At 41.8% G+C, this 16,459-nt stretch overlaps 1 protein-coding gene across 1 annotated transcript in view; it reads right to left on the reverse strand.

Moving 5' to 3' along the window:
- The window catches only part of syt9b (synaptotagmin IXb), a 38,176-nt gene extending 25,536 nt beyond the window's left edge, over positions 1 to 12,640 (reverse strand). The window contains exon 1 of the mRNA XM_037452171.2: positions 12,180 to 12,640. Coding sequence (XP_037308068.1) covers positions 12,180 to 12,327 — 148 coding nt within the window. The 5' untranslated portion in view covers positions 12,328 to 12,640. The remainder of the gene's footprint in view (positions 1 to 12,179) is intronic.
- Between the last annotated feature and the right edge of the window lie 3,819 nt (positions 12,641 to 16,459).

Consider the following 16,459-nt stretch of genomic DNA (forward strand, 5'->3'; position numbering starts at 1 on the left):
AACATTGAGGTGTTAAGAAGCCACTGATTTTCTCTTTTACTTATGTTGGTTCTAGTGGCTTAAATAAAACAGTATTTCGTAACTACTTCTGCTAGTTACCTCAGCTTTGTTAAATCCAGATAAAGAATTTTTCTTTTCTGTTTGCTGCTGCCTTTAATTTACCATTTTGAAATTTGAAAGTTTGGTACTGTTAAACTACACTGCAAATTGTATTCCATTTGTTATGTTTTTATTTGTCTTTTTAACTGTTTTTAAATCCCCTTACTTTATGTGAAGCACTTTTTTAAACTTGCTATAGAAATAAAATTGCTTTGCCTTTCCTCAGAGTAAATCTCTATGCTTCCTGCCACTTTGTGTCACTACTTTGTCTATGTAGCGAGCTGTGTTGTAAGTTGACATCCTCATACTCAATCCCGAGAGAAAGTTACATAGAGAAAGAAATAACTGTGCTCTCTGTATCTTTCTACACCACCACTTTCTTCTTTGACTGTCTTTTTCTTTGCTGCTAGTCCTTCTGAATCAGGCTCAACACAGAGAGAAACTCAGAAGGTTTTTTACCCATCAGTGTTCTTTTTTTGGTACAATGGCTTGCAGTCTTCCTGTTACATTCAATTTTTGCGATATTCTTAGCTTCACATTATGAAAAATACACCGTGCTTTAACGATTATTCGATTTCATTTTAAAATTGGTCGACAAATCTATTCTGTCTAATCAACTTCCCTACTGAAAGAGCTGAAAGCATCTGTTAATGGGACAGTAGAGCGTGTTCAGGCATAGTTTGAGATATGTTAATGAATGCAAAAAACACCAAGAAACGTATTTTAAAATATGCATCCATATTTAAACTTGTGAAACTGTGTCTTCCTTCTAGCATCTTTTTCTTAACAACCGGTCCGTTTATGGATCCATTAAGCATTCCTATAAGCTTAACTAAGTGAGAGATTAAAACGCATATTTTCTCCTGGTTGGTGATCAAAGTTGTATATTGAAACAAACAAACAACAACATTACAAAACCATGGATTGTAAAAACCTAATGGTTTAGCTTTTGAACAAGCACTTTAGTCAACATTTTGTTGTAAAATCGGACACGGACAGCGGCCTTCTTGTGGTGTTTTTGTCTTTCACTAGTTAAAAAGCAGAATGAGAATGTACTCAGTGGGGGCTCGGGGACTTTTATGTCCATTGAATTGCTGTTTGCATTCATGTTGTGCCTTGGGCCACAGTGATGTCATGGCACAGCATCCATGAGCTGAAAACAAGCAACCTGCAGTAACATCTCTGATTAGGGAGCAGCTGGCAGTGCAGCAACAACGTTGCTCTGTTATTCAGTGTTGAAGTACCCTCTCAGGTGTCTAAAGAAACACTCGTTCCACACTTTATGATGATAACACGTTAGTTGTCTCTCTCTCTCAATGTTTCCAAAAGTAAAACCTCAATGAAAAAGCTTGAACTAGAACTACAAGACATTTTCTTCATCTGGGAAGTGGCTCATTAAGAGCAATGAATGAAATCTGGGTTGGTGTGAATGCTCAGGTATATTCATACATATATCTCCCTGAGAAGTTGACATAATTGTACACCACATCACTTATTCATTTTTGATAGAATTTACACATTTGCACATTTTCAATAGAACAATAGACCCTCTTGCTAACCATAACAAGCTGGCACAGACGGCAACCACGGTTTCTGAAGCCAATGCAGAAGTGTCTTTAAACTTACATTCTCTCTACTAGCCAGTCAGATTTTATGGAAGTGTTTGAGAAGACTATCTTTCACTTGATTAATTCCCAAAGGAAACATGAGTAGGTCCATTTAGAGTAATATAGACCATAAAGCAGAGTATGCTTCAGGACAGGCTCACTAATGGGTTGCCCCCTGTACTAGAGCTGGCCACGGCGATAATTGAAGATTCAAGACTGCCACACTATGGGTTCAAAACCACAGGGCGACGTCACGAGGACGATGTCCACTTCTCATCTACAATCTATGTCGGGGACAGCTACAGCCAGTCCCTACAGGCTCCCCTGCTAAAATGTTCCTCACAAAAGTGAAGAACAAACACAGCAAATGCTATCATTCACAGGCGTTCAGCTACTAGCTCGTTGGACACTCCTAATACCCGCAACAAGTGCACAGTTGCACAAAGGTAGGGAATGAAACACCAGATTTGTCTTTTTTTTGTTTAATCCTTTCGGGATGTAAGGAGAATTACAGAAAATACACAAACATTTTTAAAGATTAAAAACTTTAGCTATAAAATTCCAATTAAATGGGCAAGGCAACCACTCTTAATTCAATCCACCTTCCTTGCAAAATATTTGAGGCCAAAAATAGATAGGTTAACAACACTGTTGCTTATTTGATAAGTCTGGCTTTTAGAATACGTAAAAAAGCCCATTGGTTCATTTATTTCCAATTGTGGGAACCTTTTCTAAAGCCACATGAGGTCTCTCTTTTCAAGTCGTTTTGCAGGATGCAATCAAGGCGCCCGTTGTCTAAACCCCGTACAGCTGGCAGCACTTAATTGGATTTAGGAACTTCAATAATCAATAAGCAAAAGGAAGTCTGCAATTATAATTTAAAAAAAGAAAAGGTTAGAGAGGTTTTGATTAGTGTAGTGGGGTTACTTGAGTTCATCTATGAAGACATATCAGATGCAAGTATTAAGCGTGTAATACTCTCTGAACCATTAGAAGGGGCTTACATCATAGTGTAAGTGGTCAAGAGGGCACTACAATCCCATCCTGATTTTATTAGTGGGTACTTTTGGAACAAAGAACATCCCTGTCAGTTAAACATAATTCAGAAAAGGTGATCTTTACTTTACCTATTTTTAAAAACCTTATAAGATTATTTGGCTATTCTGAAGAAAAAGCAGAAAAGAAGCAGAGATGCTCCCTACTAAACAGTTCTGCACGGTCAATTTGCCATGTGGGATATTCAAGCATGGTGCCACTAACACAGCCCTTTCTTAATTCCTTTTGGATCTTGTAGTGAGTTTTTTACATGTTAGACATTGTGCCCAAAATCGTAGACTTATTTATGTGGACATATTGACATCCTGTGCATACAGGAAGTACAAACGTCCTTATTGAAACCCCAAACTTTTTTAACCAAAATTTTGATGCCTAGAAATAATCAAACATTAACCTAAACAGTTAAAACTGCGAGAGGGCATCTGACTACGGAAACCGCTTAAAAAGCATGATACGCCTTTCCATAAAATAATGTTGGTTAGTGTGACATGCACTGACACTAACACATGCAGACACACCATCACATTTGTCTTCTGTCAGGGGCCAAGAGAGTTCCCAAGCATGAATGAGGATTTATTCATTAACCTTTTCAGTGTGCGTGCATCCGTCTGTGCAATCTTATTCTATATTCAAAGTGTTTAACCCTCAGCACCATACCGACAGATTGCCTTTCTTCTCACACAGTCAAATCAGAAGGCACCGTCAAATACATTTTGCTGGAGCTCAATTATAGAGCGGCTTCTGTCTGGTCACTATATAGATCTAAAAATAGAATACATCCCATGAAACATATGATATGGCTTTGCTCATAGAAAACAAAGTGTGCAAATATGATGCCCAAAAGCCAACTGAGTTAAAGGAATACACTCTATTAAACACCAGAAAGACCTTTGAACCATCTCCCTCTTTCTTTGCGGAAAAGCAATTTGCTCTAAACACAAAACTTTTTAATTTTTAATTTGAGCTGCACAGCCTGCACAAGTCATTTTTAGACTGTTTAATTGATATAAGCACAACAAGATTGCTGGTTGTAGTATGGCCTAATAAATGCATCCAGATCAATGCTTTTCCCAAAGTCTGGGCTTAGTTGTTCATTTTGTTTAGATCGTCTGCCATGATCTAATCTAACTAGCCTGTGCTGAATGATTTTGAGTCACGACCTGTTTAGGTAACTGGGTTGTATAAACACAGACTAGCACACAAAACCACTCTATGCTTGGGTTTGTTTCTTCTTTTTTAAAACCATACATAATGATAACCAAGAACGCCACTGACTTCAGGGAGTAAGGGGGAAGTACCGTTTTATTGTTGGTTTAATTTTTCTCTCTGTGGTTGCGAGCATTAGTAGTATTGATTGGAAATAGACCAAGTGGGCACCAAGTTTCTGAGGGTAGGTTCATTACAGGCACATCACACTCACTGTCAAGTCCCTGAGGAGGGCAGACAAAAATCAGAGGCACACTACGTACTCACAATGATATATATTCCTGTTTACTATCCTGCACACCTGTATGGATAATGACCCGCAACTGGATAATGTACCTGTGTAAATATCACAGGTGATATAGTCTAAAGGCTGGTAAGTCTGAAATTTTGGTGATTTAACACAATCACGCTTTCTATATCATTTTTGGACTATAAATGACTGGCTAATGGCCCACAAGCAACAGTGGCGTATGGAGTAGGGGTGATGCGCTGGGAACCGCAAGGTTGGCGGTTGAATCCTGGCTGCTCCATGTGCCATGTGGGAGTGTCCCTGAGCAAGACACCCACCCCCCAATTGCTCCCCAGGATAATTTAAACCATGGGTTAAAATGAAATGTAAGTCACTTTGGATAAAAGCGTCAGCTAAATGAGATGAAATGTAAAACTAAGAGGTGAAAGTTCCACTTAAAAGGATGTGTATTGACTTGCTGTGGGAAGGGGACCTGCAGATCACTGTGGTCCAAATTGAAATAACTCAGGAATCACTTGTTGGCATGGCCATTACATTTGTTAAAACATTTATTTCTAAGCTTTGTCACGTTAGACTGCTAAAAACATTGCAGGTTGGTTAAAAACGAACCATCACTTGCATAGTTTAAACAAAAAAAATAATATATATTTAAGGTACGGAGAAGGGTTAAGAGCAGATTCAGTAATGGAGGCCTGTGATTATGACCAATTTATTGTTCCACAGCCTGCTTCAGTTGGAGAGCGGGCCTCGGGCTGGAGCCAACTCATTTAAAGTTTTTGATGTACAATAGGCCATCCTCCAGGGAGCGCAGCACTGAGTGCAGCTCAATAATCACCAACAGCCAAGTCAGCAGCGGGTCAATATAAGACAATAGGTGAGGTGAAAGGGCATGGCACGGTTTCTGAGCGGAAGCATGGAAATCATTTCCTGGAAGTAACTTTCACAGTGCCGCGTGGAGAAAATAACACCTGAAAGAAAGTAGTCCTGCCTCTTGTGTCCCTGGGTTATCTTCACTTCCTGCCTTGTCCTGTCATCCATTTTGATTGTCTTCCGTGTCCCTGATTTGACAAAGGTGGAAACAATCACCTGCACCTTCTCAGTGTATTTAAGCCATGTGTGTCTTTTTTTGTCAAGTCAGTGAACGTCTTCCCTGGAAATGTCTTCCCTGAAAAAATCTTTTGTGAGGACAGCTGTGTACCATCATGCACCAGGGTGAGTTATAACAACGACAAACCCTGGTTTACAGCGGAACTAAAAAAACTACAACTGCAGAAGGATCAGGCATCTAGGAGTGGGGACAAAGACTTTGTTGTTTTATGATGTGTAAAACAGCGCCCCCTCTAAATGTTATCTGGTGAATGAGCGTTGAAAACCTTGTCCGTGCAGTGTGTCTCAGTCGGCCTCCCTAGATTAAAAAAAGGGAATGCCTAACCAATCAAGTGAGGCTATTGTGATTGCTCAGGACAGTGTCAAGGGAAGCCACAAAGTCGTTGGCATCACACCAATCAAATCAATGTCATTAACGTCATTGAATGAAATAACGGAACGTTTGTGCTGACAGCTTGGTAAGCTAACTAAAGCATTAAGTGCAATGATGGGTGGAAATTTGGAGTATTTAGTAAAAAATAATTGCACTAAACTGCCTTTATAGCAGAATCTCCAAATTAAATCAGACTGCAGGCCAACGCCAAAACTAGAGCTCCGTACTGAGAGGAAGAATGAGGAGAATTACGTCCGCAGTGAGTGGCTCTAGACATGGATGTAAAAAACGGCTTCTGATTGAGTGTGTGAATACATTTGCATCTTCCCAATATCAAATGGGTGCTCAGAAAGTAGCTGTTGTGTAAAAGTAGTAGTTGTGCTTTTGGGAGGGTGGTTGCATAAATTAATGAGATGTTTAAGACGACTGAGTGTGTGTGTGTTACTGAGGGAAAGAGCGCGTCGGCGCTTAAAGTGTTGGTTAGATGACAAACGTGTGTAAGTCCAGGTAAAATAATGTTGGGCGCTGTAATAGTTCACCCGACTACATGAAACAGCAACAGATTAATTGCAACATACGATCTTCTGCCCCCACCCCCATAAAACATACACCGCTTAGAGGTTGTGTCTCACTTGGCGTCCTTGGAAATTTTCCCCATGCCACAGGCCATCATCAAGTCCATCCTCTGCTCCTCCATCACCGTGTGGTACGCTGCAGCCACAGCCAAGGACAAGGGCAGGCTGCAGTGTGTCACCGCTCTGCAGAGAGGGTGATCGGCTGCAATCTTCCGTCTCTCCAGGACTTGTTAGCTTCTGCAACCCTGAAGCGAGCTAAAAAGATTGTAGCTGACCCTTCTCACCCCTGACAAAAAACGTTTGTGCCCCTTCCATCCGGCAGGAAGCTGAGGTCCATCAGGACCAAGAGCAGTCGGTTTCATCAACAGAGCCCGGGTCCCCCACTGACTGACTCAGACATCGCTCTCCAACGGTCACTGCCTTCACATTCACTTGTCACTTTTTTATACTCATGTGCACTTTATTTTTTACTTAAATTCCTTATGTATATCCCCAAAGCTCATAGCCTCTATTTTATACCGTGTCAAATTGTAAATGCCATTTACTTGCACTATGTTGTCCATTGTCTTACTTGCTGATGTTATGCACCAACCGCTAATTCAAATTCCCTGTATGTCTAACATTTTGGTAATAAATATTTCCTGACTAAGAGAGACGGGAGCGATCAACTTTATTGCGTTGCTTCAAGAAAATCACCAGAGGCTCAAAGATTTCTAACCCAAATATCCAATAATGTTATGTTACCTGGCAACCGTTTCTCTAAAATGCAATCAAGGGTTTAATGAAACTGAACCATTTAATCAATCCCTCATCATGTAGACCAGGAAATGAAAGTAGTTCTGTGTTGTATCTTTCCTTTCTGTAACAAGCAGGCAGCCGTTGCCATGTGTGGGGTCCCTTTTTACACGCAGTGGCCATGATATAATGTCGCCATTCTGACTGGTGGATCTTGCTGGCCCTCCCCAGATGTATATTCTTGGTCACATTCTTCCCGCTATTTGGTCGGGAATGTAAAATAATCCTGCCCACCTTTACAAAGGATTAGTAGTCAAAATTTAAATATCACACCTTGTTAGGGCTAACTAACTTCCTGTTAATATATTTGATCAATTTTGATTTGTTAATGCACTGGTCGATACCTGAAAAGTTAAGGGTTCTATTGGTATCAATAAAAACACTAGTTAAACAGAACTAAATTGGTGCGTTAAATGTAAATTTGGGATTGGGCTTGCATATAAATGATACCCAATTGTGGCCATTAAAAGGTATTGAAGCTTGACAAAATCTCATTCTAGAGTGAAAGGCTCACAGAAAATGTTTCCCGCCATGTCCCCTCTCCGTTGCCCGACGAGGAGATTATTATGGTTTATCACCCTGAAACAGCTCAACTTTTTGCCACTGTTTTTCCTCCATATCAATCTTGGAAGACGTAGCGACTCTGTACTTGTTGTGAGAGTCCTAATCACGTTGGACCACCAAACTGAGTCGTTTTTCTGTACTTAGCATCCGTAGGCGCATACAACTCAGTGAATTTTACCAACTTCAACAGGAAGTGCGTCAGGATGACTGCCGCTTTGTTAGCCCGTTTGCTAGCACATCATACTTCTCTGCCAAAGGAACTGTCCCATGGCATAACACTGTGTCGTCCTGAACACACAACACAAATATTTCAATAATTTCACAGAACCAGTGCCATATTGGTTCCTATTCGACGGGTATCTACTGAAACTCAACGCAGATTTATACTACTCTAATGACTCTGTCCTCGCAGCAGCTAACGATAGCCTGTCGCTTGTGTAGCTACAGAATCTAGCATGCCATCTATTTATATTTGTCAGTGTTTCCCCTCCTTAATAAAGTCTGCGCACTACACTCCCACTCCGACGGACACAGGTGAGCATGCACCCACTAGCTGGTATAGAGCATGTGTCCACAACAACCCCCCCCCCCCCCCACCGCCAAGGTTATGTCGTTGTAGTATTGTTTTTACAGTTTGCCTTCGCAATAAAACATTTTTTTAAAATGTATTGTCAATCAGTTTGTATCTGTTCAGGCACCGTTTAGCCATCCCTATTCTCATCCGCTCGCAACTCTTTTCTGTAAACACAACTTTTATTCTGTGAAACGTTTTAGCTTCAAATGCTACTTGCATAACATTATAAAGACTGACGGCATTTTCTATGGGGGCCCTGACATGATCAGATCAAATTGGATTAAGACAATAAAGTACACTTAGCCTGAATGACTGGATGTCAAGATATGCAGACATGTAGTGGTCAATGCTAGTGCTAGCAATAGTGCACTTTTACAGGATTACATTTGATTATGATTGGCAGCTGATAACTAGCAGCACCTGCATGTGCATGTATTTTATTAAAATAGTCTAGTGTACAGTACACATCTGTACCTCTTGGTCAGATAGTTACTCCTTTTCATTTATCCCTTACATATACAGACCTAATGGCAAAGCTTTTGCGTGAAAGCACGAAGGAAGACATTTGTGCAAATGGAGAAGCTTTTGCATGATATCGATGCATTCCAGACATAAACCAAGAGATGTTTAGCATAAATGAAAACATACATATTTAATGCATATTTTAAACGGGCAGTGCGAAAGGAGCGAAGCGATAAATGAGAAATTCGCTCGACGCTGTCGCGAAAGCCGAAAAGAGTTGAGATGCTCTGGTCGCTACTTTTCTGAAAATTCGCTTCGAGTTTGGTGTTCATACCAAACGTGAAGCAAATTTTCTCCCCGCTTTAATCACGCAAGTATTATTTGTTGTGTGAATAATGGTGCGTTCACACCAAAAGCGAAGCGAATTTTCGCGTCCCATTTTTTTCACTTTTCAAACTTATCGTTTCCACAATCCACCATGGAAATAAAGAACCACTATTTTTTTGTGGTGTTTGGGTTCATGACATCAACTGTCGTCGCACACAGCTTGAATTTTACCGACTCCTCCAGGAAGTGCGTCTGGATGACCGCCAATCAGCGTCCTGGAACAGACTCAGCCTCACACTTTTCTTAATTTTCCCCAAGCTTGTGCGTTCTCTTGTATTGACAGGCGGACGACATGAAGTAAAGAGCATTGATTTTATTGTCATTAGAGCAGACGAGACAAGTGACATATATATATATATATACACACACACCGGGGGCTATGGAAAGTATTCAGATATTCTAATTAATGTACACTCGGCACCCCATCTTGACAGAAAAGAACAAATGTAGACATTTTTGCAAATTTATTAAAAAAGAAAAACTGAAATATCACATGGTCATAAGTATTCAGACCCTTTGCTGTGACACTCATACTTAACTCACATGCTGTCCATTTCTTCTGATCCTCCTTGAGATGTTTCTATTTCTTCGTTAAACTGATTGGACTTGATTAGGAAAGGCACACACACCTGTCTATAAATAGCCGCAGGGACAGAACGACTGCTTGTACTTTCATCTTTCCTTCAATTGCAGAGATATCCCGGAAGAAAACCCTCCCTGTTGCTCTCATGATTGTTTCTCTCACAGCTCAGCACTAAAGCATAGGGTTGAGGACATAATCACTGGCTTACCCCTTACTAACAAGGGCAACTGTGTAAAAGGATTTCGTTACTATGCAGCAGCTTCATTCAAGGAAATGTGATTCGTTTTAAGTTTTCAAGGAAGATTTTTGTTTAAAGAATGATCACCAATAGTTTCTTTGTTCTTAATAGAATAAATAAAGCAGGTGTAACTAATAGGCTGACGTAGTAGGGGTGTGTTAGACACTGTTGAACATGGACCTACAACCATATAATGGAGATTTATTACATCTGACGAAGAGCTTCAATTTTAAACCTGCACGCATTTTCTGGCCTTTGACGGCACTTGTTCACAAGTCTGGAACAACACACCGATCAATTGCATGCATTGTAAATTTGGGATTGAACAGATGGGAGAGACTCGACGAGAGGCCGAACAGTCTCCGCAGCACTTGAGTCAGAAGTTATTTTACATGACCTTCTCCGCGAAGAGAAATGTGGACAACGAGGGCAGAACCTTTAGACAAGATTGGCAAACTCTTGTTTGGTCATTCTTTCAACTGGCAGTAAAAAACCTATTCGGGGAACATGACGATTACAAAAAGCCTAAGATCAAGAGCATCATTTTAGCAAATCACATGGGAAAGAAAGACACAGAAACTATGCAATGTAACGGCCCTTTCACAGTTCAGCTCCACACCCTCCTCACTCTATTATTCAGCCACTCCCACTTTGTCAGTCTAACTGCCTCTGATCACTAATCAAGTCCTTATTTAGTCTCATCCCTCACACACACTTTGCCAGATTGTTCTTCCATGTTCATGCCAGACTCTCAAGCACTATTCCGACGGATCTCCTGTTGTTTCCTGAGTGTTATGTAAAAGGTCAAAGATCCCTCGAGTCGTTTAAGCGAATTTTGGACCATTATCCTAACACATGAATACAGTTCCCAACAATCATGTAAAAAGGAAGGAATATAGATGGAAAACCCACAAATAAAGTCCATGCACACTCATTTCTCTTGTTTGCAACATTGCCCGGATTACAGTGTAAGCGCAGCGCCACAAGCTGCTAGCTCTGCAGGCTCTGAATTTCGTATTGGGAACCTTTAGCTGACCAAGACCTGTTTTGAATATTCATGGCGAATGAGAAATTACACAATGTCTCATGCGGGCTCATTATGTTTGTCCGTGAAAGATTGATAATTAGATTCCTCCCGTAGTTCTTATTGCGAGCCTGAAACCACTTGTCTGAATGAGCACTTTTTTGAAACTTTTGCAGAAGAGCTACCGTTTCTAACCGACTAAGAGGGATAGTTGTTTGTTGTGGATCAGTGTGTGTGTGTGTGCGTGCGTATGTGTGCATTTAGAGCAGACTAATACAAGAGGAAGTGGGTCATGGCTCCTCATGGGAACCACTCTGGTAGCTTGAACTTCCTCTACATCATTCATGTTTAATGATGGATTGTAACATGTTTAAATATCTGCGGCCCAGCCCGAGCTGCTATTAAGGGGGTAAAACAGCAACATAGATGGAAAAAAAACCTTCCTGCTCGCACACAAACACATAAAAAGATATTAAATAATTGTTCCTTCTGTATGTACATTGTAGACCATGCACGCAAACAGTCTGCAGGCTTTGCTGTGCACACACTCATGCAAATAACACACATTCATGCACACTCCACTGAACATACTGGGTCGAGATGTAGAATCGCCTCAATTTGCTGATATGTGTTTAGTGCCTGTCATATTCCCACGTTTGGTGGTCAATTAACTGTCTTAACCGTTTTCTTTCCAAGAGCCATATCTTTAGAGTGCTGACAGCTATGGGGGAATATCGGGTGGGGCTATTCTTTCCCCTTCTCCCCTGGTTTCTTCTCAGAGAAACTAGACAAACACTCAGCTCAAAACGATCTGCGCGAAGAGGCGATGGATGGATGGATGGATGGAGGCTGTGGTGGATTTGCAAACGGAACACGCGCACACACACAATCACGCACACTTAGATATATGGCACTGAGATGCTTTGTAACATTCTGCTGCTCGGTGCTAATGGATGCAAGCAACAAGTTCGCACTCTTCTCGCATTTGGTGAACTGGGAATACAGCAAAACAGTGGCGTACAAAGGATTCAATTTGATCTTTAAAAACAGTCTGAAAAGTTTAAGCGAAGCTGCGCTGCGTGAGATAAAAGTATGCCGAATGCTCCTCTAGAAGTATTCAAATGTATTTGGATCAAAACCGGGGGAGCTCGCGATGAGCTCGATTTAACATTAAAGCGCATATTTGAGATGCTTTTTAATGAGGACGGTCGCGGGTTGCTAAAAAAAACCCATTCCGAATCTACTTTCAACTGTCAGGGAGAAAAGGAAGGAGTCCGACCTGAGTCCGAGTAGCGCGGTCTGGCCAGGTCCCTGAAGTAGTAGATGTAATCCAGGCAGTGCTCGTCCTGCACCTCCCCCTTGGAGCACAGGTCGGAGAGCAGCTCCAGCGCCTTTCGACAAATCTCATCCTCTCTTTCTGTAGGCATTGCCCTCCAGCATCCTTCTGACTAGTCGGCCACTCCGGCTGATCCTCCACCACCCCCCACCTCTCTCTCATGCACAGCAGCGCAAGGAGACGGCTACACCCGCGGGTAGGTCCGGTGCCCGCGACGCATCCGCAACATTCACCAATGTTCACTTGAATTGAGAATAAAAGCGCTGGAGGTCTTCCTGCTGGTTGTTTTTTGTTGTTCGAGAATAAATAAATATATAAAGTAGTATATAAGTAACGGCTGCAATCCGGCGAGCAATCCCTTCTCTCCTATCTATCCTCTTAAATATTTGGTCTCACTTCCCCCCCACTCCTGTCTCCTATCAGCGCCGCTGCTACTGAATCGCAACTGACCCTCCAGGCTTCAGCAGCTCCAGTCCAGGTCCGCGATGAAAGCGCGGCTTCTACTGCTCTCAGCTATTTCTCAATGCACGTTGATGCAGGGAGACGGTGAGGACGTTCTGCCGCCCCAACCCCCAACCCAACCCAACCCTCTCATCCTCCACCCCCACCAGTGGATGGAGACATTGCCTCTATCAGAACACTTTCAAAATGTCATGAAATCCCTCAGCATTGCCTTACTTTTGTCAATTTTCCTTCTCACCTGGTAAACAGATTAGTACTCAAGGTCATATCTCCAGGGTGCTCCGGGGAAAAGGGGCTGAGACATGTGGGGGGGGGAGGGCACACAATCCTGGCCTTTGCTGGAGTTAAACGAAAGGGCCAGTGACTAATAAATGTCACATTAAAGCCCTGGTGGTGGATAAAGGCCTCTCAGCATCAGGTGGTCTCTTGTCTCTTTTATGTGTGTTTGAAGTATTAGTTGATGACCTGTCAATCAACAAATGGCTTGAAACACAAGAAACAATTTTAATGGGAAAGGCCATTGTTATATGCAATGATTTCCACTACATGCAGAATATAAATATTTGTTTCTTGTTTATAAGGGTTTTTTGTTTTAAGGACACTTTTACTGATTTGTTATGTTAAAATTAGCCTTATTTACCCCCACATTTCCGTTTTAAAATAATACTCACAGATTTGCATGATTTTAGGAAAACTGCCTCTAGGGCCCTGCAATATAAATGGATAAAAGGACATAATTTGTTTCACTTTCTACATTATAGAATCGGTGAGGGTCCAGCTGCTTTTGTAACCACGAGCCTTTGACACCACGCAAACTGATTTCCTGCAGAGTCATAAGATGTAATTCAGTGATTCACCCGGTGTAACTGACCAGTAGGTCATCAAAAAACAATTGCTGGGCATGATGCTAGGCTCTTGGTCTAAAACAGTGTTTCTCAACTGGTGGGTCCCGACCCACGGAAAAAAAAAAAATTTCCGGCTCGTCTGTCCATGTTTTCAGCGCGGCAATTAGAACGCGGAAGCACCCCCCCCCCCCGTTGACCGATCGAATTGGGTCGCGGCTCGTCATTAAGGGGTAAAGGTGGGTCCCGGAGCCAGACAAGTTGAGAACCACTGGTCTAAAACCACAGTCTGAGTGGGAGTCACTCCTTCGTGTTTGTCATCTCTGTACACATGTCTGTTTTTTTGTTTTGTGTGACTGCCGGTCTGTGCATTTGAGTCTGCAAATCATATCACTGGTTTGTGTTTGTGCGTCACCCATGCGGTGCGTTTCACTTTGCATTACTTGGGAGGACTCGGCCAGGCTCTGAGCCAGCCCAGCTGCCTGAGAGGAACAGAGGGCATCTCTTCAGGCTCCTCACCGGTCGCTCTGTTCTTAAAGACTTCTCCCCGAACGGCGCTCCACATAGAAACTCCTCACTGAGGTTAAAGTGCTAATCGCTGGGACTTTCACCATCGCATTGGCTGTTTTTTTTCCTCAATATTTCTGATTACCTTTTTACCTGGAGATTTCTGGCCTTCAGCACCCACACAGAAGGCTGTGAGTGCTTTGAACAACCAGCCTCTAATCAGGGGCGAGTCCTTACACCAAGTACCAACCTGTGGTTCAGAAATCTCCTCCAGCTCGGTGTGTTTGCGTCATATCACCTCCCATAAGAAGAATCTCTAACACTGTGGGAACAAATTTGTCCAATCTGCATATTAATTGAATTTAACAACGCAGTACTGTAGTCAGATTCTTTACAATAAAAAAATTTCTTTCAACATCTGCTTATTTTCATTGGCAATCGTACTCATTCTATCTTTTCACCTGGTATTTGTCCGACAAAAATCAGATGGCACATTTACATGCAGGTCAAATGGAGAGGACAAAAAACAGCTGGCAGAGGAGAGAGCAGGAAGGACTGAAGGGGAGAACAGTGAAGTAGTATCTGGGGGTGAGGGGAAAATAAACAAGCAGGGCTTTCAAGGCCTTGGCATTAGTAGCAGGATATAAGATCCGAATGAGGGAGATGTGAGGGGAAAAAGTTAATTTGGCATTTACAATGGAGATGGAGTTGTGTGGGCGTAGCTCTGGACCTTCAATCAGTCTGGAGCTTTCATCAGCGTCTGACTAAAAATCCTCAACACTTGCAAATATTGAACAAGAAAATGTTTCTAAACTTTTGACAGGTACTGTAATTCCCGGCACAAAGTAAAATAAAAAGTTTGGCTTTGTTTGGGTGTAGACTGGACCAGATCCATTCACAGCACGGTACGCGAGTACCTATGTTTTGAACTGGATGCGCGCAGGCAGTGAAGAAAGCTTTATATCCACAGTCTAACACATTTTTAGCGTTTAAAATAGAGGAAGGCAAGGAGCATGCGGAGTGAGATTCACTGCCAATGCCCAACGTATATCAGCAGTCTACATTCGGGAAATCAGACTATGCTCGAAGTCACCAAAGCAGAAGTAAAAAGGAGAAAGCGGCATTTTGTCACTGAAGAAACCACTCAAAAATTGGTTCCATCTTTCTCATAACTGCCACGCTTCGAATTCAGTATGGACTAGTTACGGACAACATACCAAACGCTGCTTAGACGGAATTTGTTGTTGACAGGGAAAAAGAAAATACCCAGGTGGAGTTAGCACGTCCACCTGGGAAAGCCGATCAATAACATCAAAGAACTGCAGAGTCATCATTACAAGGACTTGATATTGAGTGGAGCTGAGCAGTGTTAATTTTGGCAACTATTCTTGATTTATTCTTTAGACGAAAATGCATGTTAGTTTTAGTCGATGAAAACTAATTACATTTTAGTCTAGTTTTAATCACATTTAATAGCCATATTAAACTCCTTTTCTTCCCTTCTCAGACTCAAGGACACCTGTGTAGTGTCAAGAAGTGCATAATAGTCTAGCTTGCGGTTCTTAGGTTGTCCATTAGATATCCCTCCTAGGATAGGTCTATAGCAGGGCCACAAAGGGTTCTCAAATTTGAGGGATTGGGCCAGGAACAAAAGAATGGTGTTTATGTGAGCTAATATAAATGACATGTGAAAAATCATTACATGAAAGGATTTTACTTTTAATAATCAGCAAAGCATTTATTTGTAATAATGTAACACATTTTCCGCCGACTTCATGTGAACATGAGACGTAAACACAACACCTTGTTGTCTTTGTTTACTCGTAAGGCTTTTGACATGATCAACAGAAACTTCATGGTCCTTTTTGTTTCCACTGTGAAATTGCTTGTCCCAACAAAAGAGACCCCTTAACCGTCTTAACCGTCCTATACTCAGTGCAATACATTATTTTATGGGCTGGATCATGAACCAGCCATTCTCAGTCTTCTCTTTCTCTCCTCTTGTTCCTCCACCTGCTCTGTGCCACCACATCCTTCACTTGCACTGAGCAGTTCTATCAAAAGCCTCCACCTGTCACGTGTGCTTTGTTGCTTAGTAACAAGCGTACGGTGGCCGAGACGGTTTAACACCGTCTTCTCAAGATGTGGTGTGTGAACTGGTTGAAGTGTGCATGTTGGGGAAAAAAGGTTGTTAACGAACATTTTTCGCCATCGAGGAAATCAACACTGGAGCAGAGTTCAATTCCAAACAGATCTGTTTAATGTCTTGGTCCAAACAATTTAGATATTTGCGCTAGTGACTTTAAGCTCAATACGTTGCGTGTTGTAATGCATATACATATGAAAGGGGCTTAGTTAAGCTCTTTCTTGGGAATTTCCTCTGCTGCATGCGAAGTAATGGGTTTCACATTG

This window comes from Pungitius pungitius, chromosome 6 (assembly GCF_949316345.1).
Source record: "Pungitius pungitius chromosome 6, fPunPun2.1, whole genome shotgun sequence".
In the NCBI taxonomy this organism is placed as follows: domain Eukaryota; kingdom Metazoa; phylum Chordata; class Actinopteri; order Perciformes; family Gasterosteidae; genus Pungitius; species Pungitius pungitius.